General features: G+C 41.9%; 1 protein-coding gene across 1 annotated transcript in view; it reads right to left on the reverse strand.

Moving 5' to 3' along the window:
- Positions 1-2,256: 2,256 nt before the first annotated feature.
- LOC140922206 (uncharacterized) overlaps positions 2,257-24,848 on the reverse strand; it is a 42,965-nt gene continuing 20,373 nt past the window's right edge. Inside the window, exons 14-39 of the mRNA XM_073372190.1 lie at positions 24,389-24,566; positions 23,391-23,549; positions 22,339-22,533; positions 21,173-21,353; positions 20,407-20,530; positions 20,061-20,251; positions 18,632-18,920; positions 18,006-18,247; positions 16,884-17,083; positions 16,118-16,283; positions 15,686-15,835; positions 14,889-15,134; positions 13,645-13,973; positions 12,621-12,897; positions 10,976-11,175; positions 10,625-10,880; positions 9,786-9,965; positions 9,341-9,568; positions 8,439-8,564; positions 7,207-7,401; positions 6,589-6,774; positions 6,040-6,207; positions 5,655-5,801; positions 4,950-5,063; positions 4,415-4,642; positions 2,257-2,716 (exon numbers count right to left, since the gene is read on the reverse strand). Of these exons, the coding sequence (XP_073228291.1) occupies positions 2,507-2,716; positions 4,415-4,642; positions 4,950-5,063; positions 5,655-5,801; positions 6,040-6,207; positions 6,589-6,774; positions 7,207-7,401; positions 8,439-8,564; positions 9,341-9,568; positions 9,786-9,965; positions 10,625-10,880; positions 10,976-11,175; positions 12,621-12,897; positions 13,645-13,973; positions 14,889-15,134; positions 15,686-15,835; positions 16,118-16,283; positions 16,884-17,083; positions 18,006-18,247; positions 18,632-18,920; positions 20,061-20,251; positions 20,407-20,530; positions 21,173-21,353; positions 22,339-22,533; positions 23,391-23,549; positions 24,389-24,566 (5,165 nt within the window). The 3' untranslated portion in view covers positions 2,257-2,506. The remainder of the gene's footprint in view (positions 2,717-4,414; positions 4,643-4,949; positions 5,064-5,654; positions 5,802-6,039; positions 6,208-6,588; positions 6,775-7,206; positions 7,402-8,438; positions 8,565-9,340; positions 9,569-9,785; positions 9,966-10,624; positions 10,881-10,975; positions 11,176-12,620; positions 12,898-13,644; positions 13,974-14,888; positions 15,135-15,685; positions 15,836-16,117; positions 16,284-16,883; positions 17,084-18,005; positions 18,248-18,631; positions 18,921-20,060; positions 20,252-20,406; positions 20,531-21,172; positions 21,354-22,338; positions 22,534-23,390; positions 23,550-24,388; positions 24,567-24,848) is intronic.

The raw sequence follows: 24,848 nt of genomic DNA on the forward strand, positions 1-24,848 counted from the left end.
CATTAACGTTAAAAATTTCACGTGCCGTATGAGTGCCACGAAGTTAAAACATGATCCATCTCGTGGATGTTGCAGATGTCGTGGTACGGATGTCCGTGCGTTTACAGTAAACCTAATGGAACTATCCTTCGCATGCAAGATGTAAACGTCGTTTGAAAAAGACGTACTTTGCACTTACCGTGCAAAATAACAATCTTTATGTTAGTCGGTGAAGACTGAGAGGTACAGAAAAGAACCCAACGTGGCTGACTTAACGTACAGAAAGCCTTCTTTGCGGCTAGAAAGCAGTTGACTGCCGTACAGTTGCACTGAGCTCTGTTTCGCCGGGATAATTGAAACAAATTCTTAAATTTGGAACAAAGAAGAAGAGAAGCATAAAAATCACACTTTTCTGATACTTTTTGCTTAGTGGAACTCGAGCTTTAGATTACCTAATTCTTAACAACGAGAGACGATTGCTCGATATTGCAGCCGCTAGAACAATACTTCATGAGAAGGAAATAGAAGGAGATATACATTCTGCACACCAGAGACTCGAGTCGACTTTTCTCGTGAAAGGAGATGTAAATAGGTTCTTTCCCTTTCTCTCTTATGGTCATTCTTTTCGACCCTTTTAAGAACCTATTCTAACAAAAACCAGACAAATAGAGTACGAAAAAAAAAAAATGAAACTTAGGACATGAAGGATGGAGGTGTATATCGATAACTAATTTAATTAACTATCAGGAATCTGTAATAAAATCTTGTTAATAATATTTGCACTTTTTTCTTGCACTTTTTATATCGTCATACCATGTTTGTTATGGTAATGACTAATAAAATGATAGTGGATGTGATGTTGACGACGATGATGGATCATCATCATCATCATATCATCACATTGTTGGTAATGATAGTGGTTATAACGACAACAATAATGATGACAGTGAAAATAATGACGATCATGATTGTAACGATAGTGATAACGATGATGATGACAATTAGCAGTTATTGGATTAGACTTTTGTATGTTATGAAGAATCATGTCTATATTTAGTCTAGAGAAAGAATTTTACTACTCATTTGAAGAGAAAAGAAAAAAACGATACGCCAAGGAACTCGTTTAAGAAAAAATGAAGATTTAATTCTTTTGGGATTCCAGCCTAAAGGCAAAGCCACCATACTTAAAACTGCGCGCGCTAATCACACGCGAAATTATGCGCGTAAAGAAGCACAATGCAAGACTAAGGAGTAACCTTAACATATGCTTACCTGCATGTAACGTTTCCGTCTTCAAAACACTTACCTGTTTCTCGGCAGTTTCAGGATATGAAGAAGTGTACATTCTAATAGCTATTCTTCATGCCGCAGTTGTCATCTGTGAAGAATTGTCACCACTCAAAAATTCAATATACTATAAAGCCGTTACTGGTCTAAACTCAACCGAGCCCAAAATGGGTCCGACCGCATATAACAACAGTACTATATGGAGAAAAACGTCGACTGGGCGGTCTTTTTCGCTGACTCAAGAAGCGCTGTCTATAACGGACTGCCCCCTGAGACACGTACGAGGAAATGGAAGCGGAAATGATAAAAGAAACTCATGACTTTAATGATCGACCAAAGGTTTACAAAAAATATGTTATCTTCACTTGAGGCATCAGGTGTCAGTGTCATATGGAGCCTAGCTCGTGTACAAGTTTTACAAAATTATCTAAGAGTTTATGCGTTCCCAGCAAAGAAGTGGATAGAAAAGGCCAGCTCTGATATGTAGAGGAACTACTTTACAGAAACAACTTTGTAGACAATTTGATGTTTTAAATTCCAAGTAATTGTAACTAAACAGCAAGACGGGAGCGATACGACCAACAGAGACTAAGTTTGAATTCGATTGGCCGCATTAAGGAATTAAGGTCTACAATAAAAAAGGACTTCTTCATCCCCTTTCCACTTTAATTTTGGAGTTGCTTAAACGTTACTTTTTTAAATCTAAACACTCTATATCCGGCACGGTAGAAAATTTAAGTGTCTACGAAAAGTGAAATTGAAAAAGTAAAACTTTTACTCAAGGCACATCCTAATAGAGTACTAAAGTGTGACGTCGTAAAAATGAAATTTCTGAAATTATGGGATTTGTCAGGATATTCTGAAAGAACAATGTTCAAGAGGCCTACTTGCCAAAAATGAGCATTTCGGGGCAAATTTAAAAGGGTTTGTATGGTGTTTTCTAAGCATAACTGGGCTATGATCTCAGAGACAATTTGCCGCGAAATGCTTATTTTTGGGAACTAGGCCTCTTGGACATTGTTCTTTCAGAATATCTTGACAAATCCCATAATTTCAGAAATTTCATTTTTATGACGTCATCACTTTAGTACTCTATAAGCTGTTATATTTACAAGCCGCATGTACATGCGTCTGTGAAGCGATAAATAGTACTACAAAATTAATAAATAAGCTATTGAACTGAGCAGTGTTAGTGCCATCATAGGGGCTGGGGTAGATGAGACGATAATGAACCCCCTCTCTAGTCTCCCCCTCCGGTGGCCCCATCGTCGTCCTCGGGACGCGGTGAGACGGATTTTCGGCGCTCCCTTTTACGCGAGGCCATTCGTTCTTTCAGCTTTTTCTCGCGACTCTTCTCGTCCAACACGTGGGAGGAACGTTCCACTTGGGCTGAATCCTCGTCCGATGCCTCAGCTGAACTGGTGCTCAGTGATTGGCCAGGAGGAGCCAGCTATGTCAATCAAAATAATTAGTCAAATTAGTGATAACAGTCAATAGCAATGACAATCAAAATTAGCCTCATTCACACTGAGACATAATCACAATCACAATCATTATTATAAGGTCCTTTTCCGCGAGAGATGATGGAGCAAATCCTGCGTTCTGATTGGCTACCCAAGCGGCGCTCGGGATTTCCCCCGTTGGTCCCGCATGAAAAAGTTCTCTTTTAGGCTATATAATAAATCCCTATTGACCAAGCTTGTTCAGTCAATAAGAGAAAAAAGAAACAAAGAAAACAAAGAAAACAAAAAAGAAAACGTAGCCAATATCCAGCCATCTTGACCTCGCGCTTGGTCAAACACGCTTAGGCTCATTTAAGTTTGACTGTGTCAGTTGATATATCTATGCAAATTAATAACAACTACTGATCATAATTAAGAATCCAGGTGGATAACAAGCTTAGAGATTTGCATAGTTCTACATATCATACGGAAGCCGAATTCAATAACCAGTTTTTTTGTCATTTACAACATTTCTAGGCTCAAAACATCCTTACCTCCACGCAGACTTCCTTCAAAATATTTGCCTGTTCCTCAGCCATAATCATTATCATTAACCAAGAGAGGATAAAGGGGACAGAGAAGGCATCCTCCATACACACCCTATTCCATAGGTAATTCGTCTCGCGTTATTTTTAAGACCACAGATCCCAAGGGGAATTAGAAAACAGCCAATCACATAGCGCGAATGTGTTCCGCGTGGATGACCCACGCTCAGAGCCACGCGTCCTTCACGAATTGAGGCAGAAAAAAATGGCGGGAGACGCGGAGAGCAATAGTGCTATTCGTTTTGTCGACGAAAACGACTAAAGAGAGATTTCTGCTAAAGCTGTGTCAGCGAAACGGAAATTAAAAAAGAATCGCCCCTCCTCTCTTGTATAGAGCTAACAGTACAGCAGGGAAATCCTTAACACAGTGAATATTCTCTCAGGATCATTTATAATTTACAGTTTGAAGAGAGCAATTTCTGGTTTGATATTTATTATTTTATTAGTCTTTTATTATTCAACAAAAATAACACTTGGCGTCCTACAATAATAATAATAATAATAATAATAATAATAATAATAATTTAATAACTTCTAGAGCGCTAATTACATTCACTGATCAACAGCGCTTAACAACTTAAAAAAACTACAATAAAATTCAAATTGAATATTACTTGCTACTTGCTTTATTGCACAAACGACAGGTTTCAATAGACCGACGAAACTTCTCATTTTAAAGTACTGAGGTTACGATAACTTCGAGTTAAACTGATTTCACGGGATGTCAAAGAGTTGAGCGATTCCCTTTTCCCAGGTAAGCGCCGACTCATTTCGCTTCAATATTCAGAATTGCTCTCGATCTCTTTACGCTTTCATTGCCTTTCGCCCGACATATTTTGCGTGGCGTTTAGTCATGCGAAACCTCCACGAAACATCCACGCAAAGCGCGAAGTAACTTTATCCCGATTCTAAAAATAACTCGAGACGAATTACCTATGGAATAGGGTGTATATGGGGGATGCATTCTCTGTCCCCTTTATCCTCTCTTGCATTAACGTAATCATAAGCCTAGCCTGACAACAACAAACGACGTAGAGTTGCCGCTATTTTGAACTCGTGCGTGGAAAGCGATACGATTTCGCATAAAGCCACGTGACTTACCGCCACAGTTGATACGCGACGTGTCTCACTCTTGAATCTCTCTTCCATTTTTGCAGCTATTCGTTTCATTTTCTCCTCTTCACTCAATCCCTCCTTTTCTTCTTCCGTCAACAGACTTTCGAAACCTTGTGCTTTTTCGTCCTTTGGTTCACGCATAGTCATCGTGCGCTCGTAGCGCACTCGTGCGATACGTTCCCGAACCATCGTGATTTGACGCTCGCGTTCTTCCTGCAAGGGAAAAATACAGTCATACCTTATATGGCATCGACAATGACGTCATACTAACGACCGTGAGAGCCTGGTCGGATGTCTTGGCTTGACATCCACCACAGGGGTCTAAGCTCTCCTCAAGTAACTCGTAAATGACGAAAAACCATTTTGAAAGTAAAAAAGCAAACAGACAAAGTAACAAAAAACAAAAATACACACACAAAACGAACGAAGCACTAGCGGCGAATTACAAGAGGATTACTGAGAGGATAAAATGGTCATAGAGAGAGGAGCGAAAAAAAGCAAAGAGTATAAAGTAATGAACCTTCTTCTGCTGCTCCACAAATGTCTTCTGTCTTTCTCCAAGTCCCAGGATAGAGGCAACTTCTTCCTGTTTTTGTTCAATTTTGGTCTTCTTCCGCTCTTTACGCGCTCGTATCTAAGCAGGGGGGAGGAAATCAAGCGTGAATTCTTGTTATTTCTTTCGGATTCTTTTTCATAAAACTGCAGCGGTCGACAAGCTGAAAATAATTCTTGTTTTCTCAAAAGGACATGTGTCCGACAAATTCATCGTTTTAGTCGGATAAACCAGCAACGCTGTCGGGGTAAGATTCGGATGACTTTCAATTTCTTTTAGTTTGTTGCTGGTTCTCTTCCTTGCTCCGTGGGCTTTAACTTCAGGTACTCCACTTCCTCCATCTCCTCAAAAACCAACTTTTCCTAATTTCTACTCGATCTGGAACGCACGGTCAAGTTTGTGCGAGTTACGAACTCCTAATTGCTTCGTGGGTAAAGAAATTACAAAATTGAAAAAAACAAAATTAGCTTCAAGCTTTAAGTTGATATTATTTGGTATTTGAACTTCCCGGTTATTACGTCCGACGGCAAATAAGGTTTTGTAAAACACTGTGGAAATTTTAGTCGGACATTGCCCGACATTAGTAGAAGCTCTGGGTCGGCCGGCAAATTGCTTGTGACGGTCGCGTGGTGTCTGTAAACTGCTACAAAACGAAAGAAAACAGAAACTCACCATCTCTTCTTGGCGTGTTCTTTCCCGTTCAAACTTCATTCCGACATTGGTATGTTCACGGAAGAGAGATTGAACTATCTGACGCTGCTTTTCTTCAGATACGTCTACGTCTATTACCGTCTTCTCTCGTTTCATAGCAAAACCACCCTGCACGAGAAAACAAGAGTAAGAAGAACGATACTCTATATGATTAGAAAACAAACAGACGAAAGAACGGAAAATATTAATAATTATAATTATCATCACGACGATGACATTAGGATAATGATGACGATAATGATGATGATGATGATCATGATGATGATGATGATGATGATGATGATCATGATGATGAAGTGATGATGATAATGATAATGATGACCGCATTACACGCAGCCAGACATACAGGTAAAGCCCAGTCCTGGGCGGGTTTTGTTTCGTCCGCCTTCTTCTTAGCCTCATTTTCGGCTTTCTTTTTAGCCTCTTCTTCTTCCTCCTTTCGTCTTCTCTCTTCCTCTTCTTGGGCTTTCTTTCTTTCTCGTTCCTCTCGTCTGCGAGCTAATCGTTCGTTCAGCTAAGGGAAATAATACAAGAAAAACTGCAGTCAACTTTAGGAAGGAAAACACCTCTTACGTGTCTGTTTGATTCGAAGCAAGACTTTGAAAGGTTTGGGTGAATAGGAATTTTTTCTTAACTCCGGAACCACATTGTAACCAGGAGAAAAATTATTTTCTGGTTGGTCTACAATGCATACTGTCTGAGACTTTCGACGAAAACCAACCTCTAGCGCGTGGGTTGTAGGCTTTCACTATACAACAGTGGTACCTTCGAAACAACAGAAGAGCTAGTGTAGACCCTCCAGTCGAAAGAGGGGTTTGTTTTACATGAGCGCCTCTACAACCCCATCTCATTGGACAGCAAATCACTGCTCCAGAAGTATGAATTTTAGCTTTACCGTATCCTTAGCGCCTGCCCGTTTCAACATGGTCTTTTCCCTTATGAGTGCAAACTGTTTCTCTGCCATCGTGACAATTGAGGCGGCCATGTCCTCCTCGTACTGTTGCTCTTCTCGCTTTTTTCGTCTCGCCTCTAGTCTTTGACGCGTCAGTTGTCGCTGCCTTTCCACAGCGTCTGCCATCGCCTAAAAAGACATTTGAAACAAAGAGTCAACATTAGAGACAAGGAGCCAACATTGGAGACAACGGGTAAACATTGGACACAAGGAGTCAAAATGGAAAATTATGGGTCAGCATTAGAAAAGCAGTCAACATGGAAAGCAAAGGGTCAACATTGGAGACAAGGAGTCAACATGGAAGACAACGAGTCTACATTGGAGCCAACGAGTCAACATGGAAGATAGGTCGTCGATATTGGAGACACGGAGTCAATATGGAAGACAAAAGGTCAACACTGACGACAGCGGGTCAAAACTGACGACATAAAGGTCAGCAGAAGAAACCATCTCCAACCTCACTTCAAAACCGAGAGGCATTACACCATTTAGCATTGAAGTATCATCCAGTCCTTGCTGTGTTGTTATGTGACCTTTAAGTCCTTTATTTGCGAATTTTACCTTTCTCTTAGCATCATGCTGCCTTTGTAACAACTCCAGAGCTTTTTGGATTTCCTCTTCTGACGCTCCTGCGAGCTTACGGCTTTCCTTCTCTTTTTCCATCTCAGCCTCCAACTCTGCTAATTTGGTTTCCTGCTCTTCTTCCAGTCGAGCTTCCTCTTCGTCACCTTCCGTTAAGTTCGACATTGGTGATCGCTAACCAGAGAAAAGAAAAAAATGTCAAGAAATGAAACATGTGTATACGAATGGGATCTAGCCCTGTAATACCTATGCTTCCTTTTCTTATGAATCATGGCGTATAATGTGGCCCCAGTTTGAGTGTGTGGATCAAATTTTTAAGTGCACCTTATGAAATGAACCTACTAGTCAGTCATTTCCTGTGGTAAATTTATTTTTGGGTGCGCACAGTGGCCAAATCATATCAGTTTGTAACTGAAATTCTTAAATGTGACCTTTCAAATACGAGGTTTTGACCAGAGCTTTCATTCATGTTTATCTTACTAATCATGGTGCTTTTTAGTGAGTTCCTTTGCGATGATCCGGTTCAGGATCAGTTATCCGAGATCACTCCGATCATAAAACATCAAATGGACCGATGAATTCTTTCCCAGGATGGATTGGTCGGTTCCTTTGACGAGCTATGATCCGAGTGATGACTGATCCTTATTCGGATCATCCCAATGGAACGTACCCTTAGACTGCGTTTGAGGAAGAGAGTGCTTTAAGACACTTTGCGGCCAATTACAAAGGAATTGGGTAAATTTGGAGCTCTTGAAATCTGAAGTGACTTTGAGGGGAAGCTACGAAGTGCTTACGTCAAATGACATGTTTAGCTTCACAATATTGTATTAAATGGATAGTAAGTTTACCGTCAATTGGCTATAACCATCTCATATCCAACAAGCACGAGTGGAATAACTGTTTCATTAAAAACGCTCACAAAATCTTGATGAATCTCCCCGACATAATTTTGTTAGAACAAGCCGGAAAAGAGAAGGGACTTCCGCTTTTCACACGTCACACATCTGTTAAAACTGTCAACGTGCGAAAGGACTGGATGAATGAAAAATCAAAACATTTTCGCGATGAACACTTTTAAAAACTCATCGGGATTCTAGGATTTTACACGGCAGGACAGCTAAGAAATCGATCGTTGGGGTAAAATTCAGCCCTACACGTCAATACACGGAAATCTCCTTTCACATGGATAGTTGAGGAATTTGTCAATTTACCGTCATGGTAGTGCTTCTTTTCCTCATGGGACGTGATCCCATCAGGGCAGCCGCGAGGTTGTCCATCCATCCTTCCCGGCGCGCCATGCGCTGATCCGTCTTGACTCGAGCGAGGACGGTCTCGTCCTGTAAATACAAATAATAAAGGCTAAATCCAAAGGCACATTGAAGGGAATAAGTTTAGGGATGTTGCGGGACACCTGAACGTCACTCTCATCCTAGCAGTATGAATGGTAACAGAACTCATTACACTGACAAATCTCAAGCTGAGGGTGCGCTCATCCCCCCCCCCCCCCTCCCCCTCTCCATCAAGGATTTGAGGTCACACCTTGGAATAGACCTTTTTACCGATACGGCGGCCATATTGGATAATTTAGATTTAAAGAGTACTATGGGATGTCCAGGGAGCATGAGCAAATTCTGTTTACTATATACAAGCGCCTTTCGGGGCATTTTTTCTAAAAGTTTTCTTAGAATAAGATTGTAATGGGCAAAAATACCGTTGTGCCGTGTTAGGATGTAATAACGATTGCTTTTTCCCGAGAAATTTAAAGTGAAAGCCATATTTCTAATACTAAGCGAGTACAACGGATAGTAATCATGCCCCCTGGGCATCCCATAATACTCCTTAAATCGAAGTAATTTAATATGGCCGCCGTATCGGTAAAAAGGTCTATTGAACTCGGGGCCTTCCGCACAGAAGACCGCGCACTAACTAGCTGTGCTAATCCTTTCACCGACAGCAAGTAGTCAGTCAAGAAAATAGTAAGTAATGTATATCTCCAGAAATCTCCCAATAGGTTACATGCAGTTGGGCGGAATGGTCTAACCGCTCCCAGAAGGAGAGTTTTAAACGTTTGCATTGAGAAAATAGAAGCTAGAAAAATCTACACTTGACTGACCTTGTCTCCCAGGACACTATTCATAGCATTGGTCTCGGTCATTTGTTTTTCCTGCAAATCAGCCATTAGAGCAACAGATATTTCTTCCCCTAATTTATCCTCATCGACGCCTTGGGTTAACAGCTCGGCCCGCTTGTTTTCTATCTGAAGAACTACTGCATCCATGAGGAACTTCATGTGTTGAGATCTACTCTCCGCAATACGACTGGCGTTCCTTTTCTTTTCCTCCTGTCAACAGATATTAAGCAATTATTGGACGAGGTTTTGGTGATATCCGGAATAATCAAGGTCGAGTTGGTTATTTACAAACGTGGTCGACGAATTGAACTCGGGACTATCAAGAACAGATCCAGCCAGCGGTCAAAACGGGACTCAGAGCCTCCGAATTGCAACCTCAGAGCTCTTACCGCTCGGCCACACTGCCCACTCTAAAGCTGTAACATACCTCAGTTTGAAGATCATCAGGTACCACTTGCATGGCATCCCTGACCGCATCCATTCTCCAAGCTTTCCTGTCCTCAGCGATCTCCTCCAGTCGCGTCTTCCGTTCTTGTTCGCTAAGGTATCTCGCTGCAGACAGAGACTGCTGATCGGCTTCCGCTTTTGCCAGCAGATCCGTCAGTGACTGTAGAGACAGATGAAGATATTTTGTAACATTCATTGAAAGATGTGTGCTTGAGTGCTATCTCAAACCTACAGTCCACGGTTCTCTCTAGCGGCGGAGACCGTTAGGACTAGCGTTTACCGTGCAAACCTTAGAATCAGATTTAAAATTTCTTTGTTCTCATAATTGCGTTCTTCACAACGCATCCTAATCTGGTGTTCCTGTGGCACAAGGGCAGAAATTTTCGAGTTTTTACGTGCGACTGCAAACTGGCTGCCCCTACTAATTTTGTTAGAGGCATCTTGGCCGGAAAACCGGACTCCTTTCGACTCGATTTCGTTTCTGTAAGTGACAAACGCGGACCCGTAATGAATGATCACCTCTAGTAGTTTCCTATTAAAGTCGTGGCGAAAACTTGCTGAAGTACCGATGAGACTCATTTTGTCTGCTCATGTCCTAAATTCTCGTCACCAAGCGGTTTTATAAAATATTGATACCGCAAATAGACACGTGATGCTCATCACTCTTAGGGCTTTAAAGGGTTAAACGGATGTAAGGTAAGTCCTCGTTAAGTCTTCGTTTTCTTTCACAGGAGTGAGTCGACTTGGAAGGGAAGTGTCAAGGCCTGCATAGTCTTCTTTCTTAAACGGTATTCAAGACAAAACGTTGAAAAAACCAACCTCCTGTTCAGAAGCGTGTTTTCTCTCCACCTCACTCAAAATAGCTTCCTGCAGTAGTGCCAGGCCTCCTTGCTCCATGTCTAGCGCGTTCCTCTTATCAGCCTCGCTGTCCTCTGCCTGTTCCTTGAGCAGTCTATCTTCCAGTTCCCTTTGCGCTTCTTCTTCGGTTATTTCCTTTTTGGCCGCTCGGCGAGCCTTCATAGCTGCAATCCGATCACGCGCCAACTGTTCCTGACGAGCGCGGTCTTTTTCGTAGCTACATAGGCAAAGGAAAAACAGTGTCAATGAAAAAAATGCACTTTATTTACGTGTCAATGTATTAATCAATGTCAACAGGCGAGCATAACATACTTAGCCTTCTTCGCTGCCTGTTCTTGTTTGGCCATTCCAAGTAAAATGGCTGCAGTGTCAAAGTTGTCTTCTTGCTTGAGCCGGCGCTGTTCTCTTCTCATTTTTGCCAGTTCTAGCTGCCGTTTCTTTTCGCTGTTAAATCTCGCATCTTGGTCACGAAGAGCTCGTAAGAGAGCTTCCTTTTCCTCGTCAAATTGAGACTAAAAGCGAACAAAGAAAAATTTACTCCATAGTTCAATATATGTCAGTCATACTTATACTTTCCCTTTCACTACCAAATGTGGCCAAAGGCAAATTTCGACCAAATTTCCACATTTCATTTTCTAAAATTTTGACAAACAAATAGCATCATGAGAAAGTACACGCAGAGAGCTTTCATTTGAATGGTCACATCATAGGATTTCGTCTGCAGACTCAAAAGTTAGAGTCGCCTTACAAAACTCCATCAAGTACTCTGGCAGTGAAGGGGTTAAGGATATGTATCACGAAAATGAATCAAAATTCAAAGAGTGGGAACTGCCATCAAATTGAGTGAAGCATAGAAATAACTGCTCAAAAGTTTAAAAAAATGGTAAAAATAACACAGGAAATACAAAAGCAGCACGGATGGACAAACGTGAAGAAGATTCAAACGGATTGCAATTGTGGTTTTTGAAAACTTGTTAGCCTAACAGTTCATTTCTGTGAAAGGTTTGAACCCAGGAGTCATTTCAAAAGTAGGTTGAGTTTGATCGTCCAGGTGAACGAAGTCCTGAATAGGACTGTTGCTGTTGACAGTGACTGACGTTTCGACAACCTGTGCGGTAGTCACCTTCAGAGTCAAAGTGAGTTGTATCACGTCAGTTGATGGTATTATATGTGGTTATTGATCTGATTGGTCAATTACGTTGCGATGTTATTGGTCGTCCGTCAGTAAAGCCGTGATGTTATTGGCTATGAAGACTCTAGCCTGCGAAAACATCCGTTTCTCCTCGCTCTTCGCCGCTGGGGACGTTTCGCGAGAAGGAACGTCTGCGACTCAGCGACAGAAATTCCATACTGACGACGTAAAATCTGTTCGGAATCCGGTCAGAAGCGCTGATTGGTCGACGGAGTAGTTACATTGTTTTAGCTATTGTTTACGAATGACAGACAAAAGACAAAAGGCCACAAAGGTCAAATGTAAACACGAAGAATCTCTAACAAAACAGTCTTTATTTCTGGAATACAGTCTTCTCTAGAAGAAGCATTTGAGTTTTGCTGGAGCTCGTTGGCCGGATGAACACAGCACTTCACTAAAATCGACCAGAAGACACGAAAAATTGGACAAATTTTCATTTGGAACCCCATGACTACCGGATTCATTATGTAAACATTGATTTGCGTCATCAGTATGGAATTTCTGTCGCTGAGTCGCAGACGTTCCTCCTCACGAAACGTCCTCAGCGACGAAGAGCGAGGAGGTTCATTTCTGTTGTTTGTAACGTTTGATATTATGCTTGTGACACGAAGATTGTGATTTTATCAATTACAAGTGACTTCTTTGTTAACGTTAAATTAAATAGAGAGCAAGGATACGTCAGACAGTCGAGACAAGAGGGCAGGATGTGCAGTAAGGGATAATGAAGGGGTGGCGAGGGACTAGAGGCAGAATGTTAGTCATTACCTGTAAATCATTCAGCAGTGTGTTGGTAGTGACCTCCTCTGCGTCCGTGACGGTCTCCTCAATGAGGTGGTTCAATACTTCTGCGTCCACTGCCTCAATGCCTTCGGCTTCTACCTGCTCTAGGGCAGACATTTCCTGTTCGTTTACTTCACCGCCTTCTTTCTTTAGCTTGCGGAGTTTCTCGAGTCGTTCTTGCAAACGCTGCTTCTGTTGCGCTTTGGATTCGCCCATAAGAGCTCTCAGTGCTGAGTCGTGTTTCATTCCTTCACCAAGAAGCCTGTTAGTCGATGGTAAAAACAAGCAACAACAACGAGAAATTCAAAATTCCATCGGAATACTTGTAGATTGACTTGGGTAGGTAGGTTGCCTTACCATATTAAAACATAATCTCATAATAAGTACTACGAAGAATTACAGCTTTTTAGCTGTGTAAGCTCGTTTTGAAACATATGTTGTACTGAAATCACGATTAGCTATTATCATCGATTAGCTAATATCATATCAAACTGCTTCGTTTGGTGTAAGAACGAATTCTGTCGCACCAAAGTTTAAAGGTTTAACACGAGCAGTGGCAGATTTTTAGCCCTATTTGAAGTGTTCAAAACATGCCGAGAGTTTCTTGGAAAACCGAAAATCCTTCAGCAAGTTGCCTCAGGGTAAAGTCATGTTCAAAATCGCCCGTTCGCTTTACGTTACGCGGTATCCAATTTTGACGCAACAGTTTTACGATACATAATGTTCAATTACATCACTGTCACTCTGAAATACTGCAAGATAATTTAAATGACAGGCATCAGTGGCGGATTAAGACCTTCAGATAGGGGGGGGGGGGTGGTCATTCAGACGCTGAGATAAGTCGGGGACAGTCTCAAAATTTTTTCCGCCCTTCGGGCATCAGTTAAGTCTAAAAATAAGAAGGGGGCAGGGGAGCCTGCCCCTTCCCTTTGATTCGCCACTAGGCATCACGCGACACACGAGCACTGTGTGACAACTTTAACCAGTTAACGTGACAGATAATACAAACCTGGACGCTTCGTCTATTTTTCCTTCCTGTCTTAGCTTGCGTTCCTGTAACTTCAGCTTGAGCAGCTTTGCTTGTCGCTCTCTTTCAGAGAGAGCTGCCCACTCCGCAGTCCCCATCTGCTTCATAAGAGCTTCTGTCAGTAGTTTGTCCTTCAATGCGTCATATTTCTGTTCCAGAGCCTCCACCAGTTCTTGCTCTGCGGACTCCTCAGAACTGGTGACAGCGGTCTTTCTCTTAAGACCAAGGACGCACGCGGCTAAGTTGTCGTACCAACGTTCTTGGCAGGCCATTGTGTGAACGCTTTGCAGCTGTTTGAGTGTCATGGGATTCTGAAAGATTATAACACGGAGCAGCTTAGCATAAACGGTACAGACTGGCTTTTATCCCCCCCCCCCCCCCCGCCCTGGTTTCAACCAAGCGTTATCAAACCTATCTTACACCCTATTGATAGGCATTCACGAACAGAATGAACGAAAACGGACTGGCTGCCTGACTTAGTAAACCAGACTAAACTAAACAAACGTTACCGCAAAAAACTCGCGGAGGGAATAAACGGAAACAAGCCAAAGGCAAAAAATACGATGAAAGAAAACAAAAAAAACTAGAAGTAACCACGCCGGGATTTGAACCTGCACCCCCCCCCCCCCCCCCCCCCCACTTTCTTCCGGTGCAAAGCCCCATGTCACATGAAGACACAAGGGACATAAGGGACACAAGGGGACACAAGGGACAAAACGGACACAAGGGACACAGGGAACACAAGGGACACAAAAGGGTACAAGGGACACAGAAGACACAGGGGACAGAAGAAAAACAGGAAGACACAGGGGACACAAGGGTATACAGGAGTCACAAGGGACACAAGGGGACACAAGGGTACACAGGGGACACAAAGAGACACAGGGAACACAGGGGACACAAGAGAAACTGGGGAAACAAGGGACACAGCGGACACAAGGGACACTGGGAACACAAGGGACACGGGGAACACAAGGGACACTGGGGACACAAGGGGACACAGGAAACACAAAGGGACATAGGAGACACAAGGGACACAGGGGACACAAGGGCACACAGAGGGCACAACGGGGCACAAGGGACACAAAAGACACAAAAGACACAAAAGAGGCACAGGAAACAAAGGGACACAAGGGGAAACAGGGGACAAAAGGACACAGGGAACACAAGGGACAAAAGGGAACCAAAAATGCACGATGACCTTCCCTCCCATTTCCCATAAGTACCTTCGTAGCTAAATCTCTCAGTAGATATTCAGCTTCCTGTTCCTGGCTATACTGCAGGGCGGCTATTAACGACACGGCGTTGTCATTTGGTCCCAGCTCACTTCCTTCCTCAGTGGCCTTTTGACTTAGTTCCTCACGCGTCAATTCCAGTTTCAAGCCAACACCTTCTCGCAGTATCACCTCCTGTTCGTCAACAGTCTCCGACATTTCCTCGGGGCCAGACTCTCTCCATTGTTTTCTTAGTTCCTTCAAAGGGATACATTTGTACGTGAGATGGGCATTCGCTTTTGCTACGGAACAGTACTGCCGTTAATTTTGAGGTTAAAGCTAGTTCTCGGTCGTAAACTTTGAATATACTTTAAAAGACATTCTTAAGGAATCTGCGCGGCCGCAGTTAGGACGCTGAAATTGCAATTCAGAGCCCTTGAGTTCAATCCGCGCCCTAACTGCTAGCTGGAATTGTTATCAGTCGTCACGAGTTCACCTCCTCAGTCACGTTTGTAAAATAGCCAACTGGTTTGCCTCCGGCCAGTTGGGTTCTCTAGCCTTGTGATGTTTATTTTAAAATGTTTGTTTCTGTCCTTATTTGTGGGGCCACAATACAAAAACTACTGGTTACCGGTGATTTTGTTACCCCTATCAGAAATCATTCTTTTAAAAATTCAATTAAGAGTTCTTTTTTAGGCTGAGAAAGACTAACGAAACGACGGCGATGATGTTTTAGGCCATGATTTCAAACAAAACTTTAAAACTTTCAAAAAATATTTTTTGTTTAAATTAAAGTTGCTCATACAAACCTTAAGCTCAAACAGCCTCTCTTGCTGTTGCTCTTTAGTAAGTTCTCGAGTCGCTTTTCTTAGATCACTCTCCTTTTCTTCGCTGATCAAACGTTCCATAAATAACATCTCGCACAAGTGCTTGAGTTCCATCTCTTTCAACACCGCTTCCTGCGAAATTATAACACGTTCAGTTACAAAATCGTTTTCTTTTACGTAAGAGTTAAATTGAGTCGCAAATGCAAAAGCACGATTGAACGCAATTTTATAAGCGAGTTTTGATTGTGAATTTTTGTGAAAAAAACGAAAAAATTATCGAATAAATTGCGTTCACACCAAGTCTATACTGGTGCCCTTTCTTATGGATGTTTAAAGGTTTAAAAATCTGAAGGGGTTAGTGCATGGATCAGAACCAAATATCATAACTGCATTTACTGCAACCTTCATACACACCTGTAGTGCTCCAATACTTGCACTGGAGACTGGTGCCGGATTGCCCTGCGTTTCTAATGTGTTCAGCTGCTCCTTCACTTTGCTCAACTCCGATTGGTCTTTCTGTTGCCAAGTTACCAACCTCTGTTGAGCCAGCTGCTTTTGGCGGTCTTGATCCTGTTTTGAACTGAAAAATAACGTCACAGTTACCTTCATCACAGTTCATTGCGTGAGAGACTTGAGACCAAACAGACACGCAAGAAAAAATAAATACTGACTAAGAGTAACTCATCGGCTGAAAGACTCTCTTACTGACGCAGGCCTATTTTGAAAAGCCCACGTTCGATACATTAAAATTCTAACATGACTCCGAGGCTTTAGGGTCAAAACTGCAAATCTTTCACGACCCCATTATCTGGCCATTCCCAGAGGAGACTTGAACACAAAGAAAACCAAACCAAATATAGAAAAATGACCAGAAAGCCTCGGAGTCATGTTAGAATTATAATATATCGAATGTGGGCTATTGTGTCGATGTATGGTAGACCTGATACACGGCGAAAAGGCCACTCCCTTCCACAGAGCTGTGCTCCAGGGCTCTAGGACTCTAGCAGGGGGCCGGAGCAGGAAGTCCGCAAAACAGGGACTTTCTGCTTTCTGCTCAACCTAATTATTTTGAATGATAATGGTTACATCGGTTACATAAATGGAACACTACTACGCATTCGCGTCATCCTCGGGTAAGTAGGAAACGTTCAATACTGACAACTAAAGAAAAACCCCTTACATTGTGTCTAAGTGTATCTGCCTAGCTTGGACCATCCCCAGGATAAGAGCAGAGGACTGGAAACCACTCTCTTGTAAGGCTTGTCGCTCCTCGCGGCGCATGCGCGCCAGTTCCGCATGGCGTTGTTGCTCACTCTCAAACTTGATGTCCGCACCACGGATGTCTGATATCAACGCTTCCTTTTCGGTGGCCAAGCGATTCTGAAACAAAAAATGTGCAAATGTCGTGAAAAGGTTAATAGGGCCTTTAAGATCCAACAACGCGACGTCAGCGAGAAAGTCGCTTAAAAAGTGAATTTGCGTTCCTTTGGTCTTTATCGCAATAATTCCTACCCACTTACTTTGTCAATTGTAGGCGAACCCTCCTGGAATTGAAATCCTAGGGCCAATATCCAAGTTCAGAAAGAGAAATAAAACTTCGTCGTTGCTTGTTTATGTCCTCTATAAGTAATGGTAACAGGACTGAGTGGAGTCCAATTCTGTCTGTAATCATACGAGTGATTAACAAAATCGGACGACCGCGTAGCGGGAGTCCGATTTGTTTAATCACGAGTATGATTACAGACTGAATTGAACGACACGAAGTTCTGTTACCAATTAATCATGACTTTAACAAAATTTGTGATATATTAGGCTGTTTTTTTGAATCAAAACACAAGAAATTCCAAGATTTTTTTTTTAGCAGTGAAAAAAAAAGCCATTTAAGCGCGCGCGTGATGGCGCGTACTGTCCAATTACTTAGGCATGACGCGTACTGTCCTATTTAACTGTCCTATTAAGGCTGAAATCAGGGCAGTTGATAGCCAATCAGATTTAAGAATTTTGTTATAGTTATGATTAAACGCGAAATTAGGCATTTTCACGTCATAGTCGTGCAAAATCGGGCAAAGAAATGTACAAAAAAGCCTGATGTACGTGCAAAGTTGTTGTTTTCCTTATAAAGCCTATTGCTTTTTTGACGTTCTCGTTGCCGTCCACGTCGTTGGATTTTAAAGTCCGTAATGCTATTGCACAGCACTTCTTTCAAAAGGAAAAGTTAAGGTTTACAAATAAGGCAGACGGAAAATAGCAAAGATGCCCCACGAATTAAAACACGTGCGCAACACACAATAAATTCACAGACCTCAAGATCTTGAAGCGCGTTTCCAGTGGAAGCCTCTTGTGCCGCCTTCTCGGCTTGTACATCTTCTTCAGCTTCAAGTTTAGCGATCTCCTCATCTGGCAATCCCTGTTCTTTTAATTCCTCCCGCTTCTTTTCACGCTCTAACTGCCGTTGCTTTTGTTGGACTCGATTTTCACCCATCAGAGATATGAGATTGATGGCCATCGAATCACCTAGAATTTGTTGCAGCTCGTCTTGTTTACCTGCCATTAGAAATCAGAAGTTCTAGGTACCGATGAATAGCGAAATAAAAAAGCAAGTGACAAAACAAATGTCTGGAAAACTGCTGATCGGAGAGCCATAGGAACCAGTGCATGTCGCTACAAGTCCAATCTAGAAATCATCATCAACTTAAAAGGACTAGAAAAATCCTATTGCGTGTGAAAGTATAACTACAGATTTTACTACTGCACAAACGCCGAATTCTAAGAAAAAATACTTGACCCATACCGTTAATTCTTCTTGCACGACGAGAGTCTCATTGGCCTTTTTGACCGCTGGTTTCCCCTGGGATAACCCCTTTCTTGAATTTATTTAAGTTTAAACGAGTTTAAACGGATGCCAAAACACAAGGGCGTTACAGGTACCTTGTCTCTGCAATTCTTGCACTTTCAACTTCATCTGAGCCAATTTGATGAAACGATCATTATCACTGAGTGCAGCCCACTCCGTCACGCCAACTTGTTGTATCAATGCATCACGCAACAGCCTATCCTTCAAAGCTTCGTATTTGTATTGCAACGCTTGTGACAGGTCACGTTCATTAGCTGTACCCCAAACCTCAGCTTGCGTTACAACTGTCGCTACGTTCTCATGTAAACCTTCTTTTCGTGACTGAAAAAGGTTTTCTTGGAGCTGAACCAGCTCTGTTTTATCCTGTGTCAATGCGAATAAATAAAAACCAATAGTTCAGCTTATACTAGAAAGACATGTGGTATGTGGAATCTCTAAGTCAGGGCCCAGTTGTTCGAAGGCTGATTAACGCTAACTCGGAGTTAAATTTTAACCCAGGTTTCTGTTTCTTTGTTCAAAAGCATTTTCTTGGATAACTTTCTCCATTTTTTTAGAGTACCCAATCATCAAAATTGCTTATAAGCTTTCTTATTTGGATTCAGATTTTGCGCTAACCTTGGATTATCTTAACCCAGCTTTGAACAACCTGGCCCTCAGATTTATTCAAGGGATGCACTTAATGTTGCTTATGTGATTGCTCAGTGTCACTGTCACACTCTTATTCCTCACAGAATCAATCAAAGTAATTTACTCTTGCTTTTACGCTAACACTTTCCCACCAATAGGGGCGCTGCACGAGAGGAACGCAAGTCTACCCTCAATAAATAATCTTGTCTCTATTACTGTCACTGTTCCTTGTATTTCTGTTCCTGTCCCTTTCCTTGTGTACCTGAGTGCCTGCTTTAGTTCCCCTTTCTGTCTCTATGTCTAGGTCCCTTAACCTCTGGTCCTACTCCTATCACGGTCCCTGTGTCCCTGTTTCTGTTTTTGTCCCTGCCCATGCCCATGCCCCTGTCCTTATTCTTGACCCTGTCCTTGTGTCCTTGTGTCCCTGTGTTCTCCTGCCCAGGCCCCTTTCCCCTGCATTCCATTCTGTTATATTTTGTTCTATCTCCACTCCTGATCCACCCTCGAGCGACAATTCCTTAGTTTCTCAACTGCGTTTGAAAGAGGCTACAATACTTGTCACATTTGTTGAAACACTTGTCACGTTACGCCCTTCTCAATGTTGATTTATGTGTCAACTTTTTGCAAATATACGCCAATCTCAACATTGGGGAAGGAGAGAAGTACAATCGTGGAAAAGTTAAATAAGTTGGTTTAGAAGGCGTGACATGAAAACTCCTCAGCTTCAGTCTAGTGTTAAACGAAATTTGACGAGTATTGTAGCTCTCGAAACGTCAACTATTGAGTCTCCCAAGAGGGCAAGCAGAAGTAGAAACACTGTAAAACGAGAGACTTTTTTTTTACTAGTGTCACTAAATGTAAATGGCTAAAACTTACCTTATCCTGCAATTCGTTGACTAATTTCTCGCTCTCTTGATCCTGTTCTTGTTGCAGATCCGCCAGTAGAGAAACAATAACATCATCTTTCTCCACGACCCCATCTTGAGAGGTCTCGAGGTATTTCTGCCGGTTTACGATCTTGAAAACTGCAGCCTCCACTAACAGATTACGACGAGCTTCTTTATCTCCTACGAAGTCCAGCAAAAATTAATTGGTTCATGCTACAAGCACCTGGTTAAGCTGTGGTCGTGGTTATTTTAATACAACCGCCCTCAGACCGTACGCAAGGCATAAGGGGGCAAATACAGTGGACATAGCATATGACGAGTATATCATGCAATACCTGGATCAAGGGAGTTTATTTTGCTGCTTATCTGCTGAAGACGACTCTCTCGCTGTTGTTGGGTCAAAGTAGAGGCAGCTTCAGTGAGCTCGGGTTGGTCTTGTTGCAGAACGTCGAGTAAAGTCTGGAAAAATCACCTCTAGGTTAGTATCGTTGCTCCTTTTAGCAAGTCAACCCCTCCCGGAGGATGGTGCGTCAACTATAGTCCAACCTCCGTAAAGCTGGGTTTGCTGTATAAATCATTCAAGGAGCTACTGCCAAGAAAAATGTGTTTTAGGATAATATAACTGTGGTGGTGAATTTTTAACAAGGTGAATACATGAGTTTCTTCAGAACCGCCTGTATCACAGACTGAATAAACATCTATCGCATGATTAAGGATACTCAACACAAGCAAACGGCCTCTGGCCTTAATACTTGCTTTATTTTCTGCACGTTTACGCAAAATCTGGCCGAAGACATCCTCGCGCAAAGTATCTGCTACGCCAAAGTAAATAGGGAATGGTTTTTACCTATGACCTAACCTATCAGAACGCATTTAAATCACCAACCACTCGTACAGTAACTGCTTTAGAGATTGGTTGATTGGTTGATTATATTGTGAATGTCGGTAGTTATACCAAGGTTTCCAATCGCATCCCGGAGATTTTCGAGATTTATCCGAAGATATCTCACTAAGTTGTTCATCAATATGAATTCAAAAATCTTTGCTACCAAGCAATTTTCTGGGCATACATTGGGTTTGAAAATTTTAACTTGCGCCTACCTGTCGTTCATCTTGATGTTTATGTTCTAGTGCTTTCACCACTGCCTCTTGCAGCACACCCACATCTCCATCAGTTACCAGTTTATCCTCGGTCTCTTCCTCCTTCGCTTTTCTGCGACTGCGCAACTGAGCCAGGCGTTCCCGTGCCAGTTGTTCTTGCCTCAACCGATCTTGGCGAAGTCTTTGAACAAAAAGAAACTTCCGCTTAAGTGTTCAGGAATGGCGTAATACAAGTGGGCAAAAAGCAAAAACGCCGTGACATAAGCTTAGTATGAGATTTGCAAGCTCACGGCAAAACACCTTATTCCAAAATGGTGACAAAACTAGTAATGCTTTTTTGTCTTTTTGGTAACTGAGGGGCCCTCAATGCCTCAAAGTTGTTTTTTACTTCTGCAGATGTAATTAAGGCCAAGAGGGCTGATAAACATAAATATAAAAGAGAAGTAATATTGCTACCATTTTGAAATCAATTGCATGGCCTCCTATACATAAATTTGCTTTTTCCGGCTGGCGAACAAGCGACCTTTCTTACGCCAAAACGTGTGAGATGCAAGTTACAAAATTTCAGGGATAGGGAAAGCATAACAGTAAAATGACTATACTAATGTTTAGGTTTTCCTAACAGTGAGGTTAATTTATGGCAGTTTGAATAACAGCGAATGTGCAATTAGTATTATTGAAAAAATGGGTTTGCGGTCAAGCCACCTTTACCTTTTAAATCCTTATAATTTTCAAGATATTCCAACACCAGCAAAATCTTAGTCATGTATCTGTAACATTGGCCGGTTTTCTAGCCGTTTTTTTTTTTTTTTTTTTTTTTTTTTTTTCAGACTTTTTCCACCCCTAGTATTGCTCGGTTGAACCCCATAATGTTTTACTTACGAAAGGCCACGTGAGTGCAAGGTTTAAAGGACTGTAAAGCACATTTCATTTTCCTTGTTATCCCGCACCCAACATTTTGAAGATGACCATAAAATTTTTACAGCTGAGATAAGAAAGGGAAGGGGGCCATGAAGACAGAGAAACGCCATAGGCTTGTTAAAAAATAAATTTGAGCTTTAGGTTGGGTATTGTAAATCTTTTAGCTAAAGCAGTTGTTAAGAATCCTCTTTTCTCTTTTTTTGTAGCTTTTGCGGAGATACATCCTGACAACTGCATGGACCTACCTTTCTTGAACAGCGGCTTTCTGCTTCTCAGCTAGTCCCAGTACTAACGCAGCCGTGGTAAACTTGTCTTCGTGCTTTGCTTTGAGTTTTTCTCTTTTCAATCGAGCGAGCTCCGCCTGCCTCTGCCTCTCGCTCATGAATTGCTCATCTTGGCCTTGTAATCTGCGCATCAGGGCGTCTTTTTCTTCCTCATACCTAAGACCAATGGGAACACTTAAGCACACGCTATTAAGTATTCAGTAAGGTATTTTACATTACTTTACCTCCATGTAATAATGGAAAAGAATCCTTAACAGTTGAATTCACTTGTAACAAAACACAGTCACCTAGGGAACCACTGTACTATCGCAATTAGCCTGTACCAGGCTCTTGGTCAGTGTAGACGAGAGAAAAAGCGCGCGAACGGCTTCACTCGGTGTCTCCAATATCTTTAAGCCTTGATCAGGCTATGTCGCAATTTGTCGCAATTTTGTCACGCTATGTCGCAATTTGTAATAATCATCGCGCTTTGTAATACCTGATAAAATTGTAATAAATCAATCGCAGTTTAAGAACCCGGCACAGTTTGTAATAAATCTATCGTACCTTGTAATACCTGTCATAATTTGTCGTAATAACCATCATTTATACGACTTTGTAATTCATTTCGCAATTTGTAGCAGTCATCGCACTTTGCAATTAAACTATATTTGCACTTTGTAATAAAAAGGTTATCGCATTTTGTATTAAACTTTTTTTTAGAGTTCTTCACCTTTTATAGGTTGCTTAAATCCTAATTATCAGGAGGCAATCCCTTCAGCCATTTTTCAAGCTTTCTAGTGGAAATAACTTAATGGGTCTTTCGTAACACAACACTATCCTGTGTGGGAGTGACGTTTCAACACGGAAACTCTACATTTCCGTAACCCCCCTTTCCTGAAGAAACTTCGAATGTCCCTTTCCGGACAGTCTGCATTACAACCGTTCTTTGTGTCGCCACGCAACCGAACAAACAGCGACTGTGAAGCTGACTATATTCGGAATAGTTTCCAAAAACTGCCTCAATTACTCACCTCTTGTCTAAATCCTCCAGTATGGCTTTAACATCTGTGACTTGTTCCCCTTGTGCCTCGCCGTCCTCTAAGTCCTCCTCATCCTCGTCATCTGGGGGGAGGCCCTGGGCTAGTCGATCCCTGCGTCTTGCTAAACGCTCTTTGAGTTTTTCCTCGTATCTGTAAAGGACCTTACTTTAAGTATGTAATGTTGAGTCCAAGAATGCTATTTGAACAACCGTGAACAGTATTGATGAGCATCCGTACCACAAGAAGAAGGAACCCACAGAACCTCACAGAAGGACCGAAGTTACTCAATGAACCACTAAAAAAACGATCAAATGACTCTCTGAATCGACATGCAACATTGGTGGAGATTTTAACATGCATACGTACACACAATATAATTAGTGAACTTACGCAACAGGACGGGAGAAGAAAGAAGACGGCAAACCTTGTGTGACAAGTGTGACAATAATTTTGTATGAAAATTTTTTTCGCCGAACTTCACCCTTCCTATAAACAGGTCTTTTTGTAAAATACCAGAAACATTAACTTAAGTGAAGATCACAACAAAACACAAAAGTAATAGGCCGGCCCCTTTTGTCACACACAAACATGTTTTTCTTTCTGCTGTCTTGTTGTGTAATTTAACTGTTATAAAACAAGACGTCGGACATATTCTCTTCAGAACATCAAACCCAAAAGCATAACCTACAAACTAAACAGATCCGTCTTATCCTAGGAGAAAGGCCGGTACTTGGTTTGTTTTGTATAATAAATGACTGTAGGGAAAGGAATTCAGAGTGGATACAATACTGCAAAAGCATTGCATGATGCAACAGCACTTCGCAAACGCTATCTGAGCAGCAGAAAAGTAACACAAAAGATGAAGTAGATCCAACACTGCTTCAATACTACACCAACATTAGATAACTATGCAACACTGGACATACACAATGTGAACAATGATTTAACATTAAAACAATACTGTGTCAACATTAAACTCTGACACATACCTGGCCTTATTTTCGCCCATCAATTTCCTAAGGTTGGCGTCCATTTCAAAACCTTCTCCAAGTAATCTTTGCAACTCATCCATCTGTCCGTCCTTCCGCAAACGTCTTTCTTCCAACTTAAGCTTGACAAGTCGCCTCTGACGTTCTTGCTCAGACAAGGCCGCCCACTCAGCGTCACCTATCAGACATAACAGAAATAAAGATGTACCAATCCTTAAATTCACGGATAATCCAAATCGAGGAAATCTGGAAAACAAAGCACATCACCAAAATAAAAGAGGTTTAGATATCCGATAGCAAAACCCTCAACATTTTCCGACATTGTGCTACGAAACCTCTCTAATCAAACTATATAACATGCAAAAAAAAGCTTTCTATTCAATATCAAAACTCCTTAGGAACAAGGGCAAACAAGGAGTGAGAAGGGTTAACAAGGAATAACAAGGGGTAACAAAAGTAA

This window comes from Porites lutea, chromosome 13 (genome assembly GCF_958299795.1).
Source record: "Porites lutea chromosome 13, jaPorLute2.1, whole genome shotgun sequence".
Classification (NCBI taxonomy): Eukaryota; Metazoa; Cnidaria; class Anthozoa; order Scleractinia; family Poritidae; genus Porites; species Porites lutea.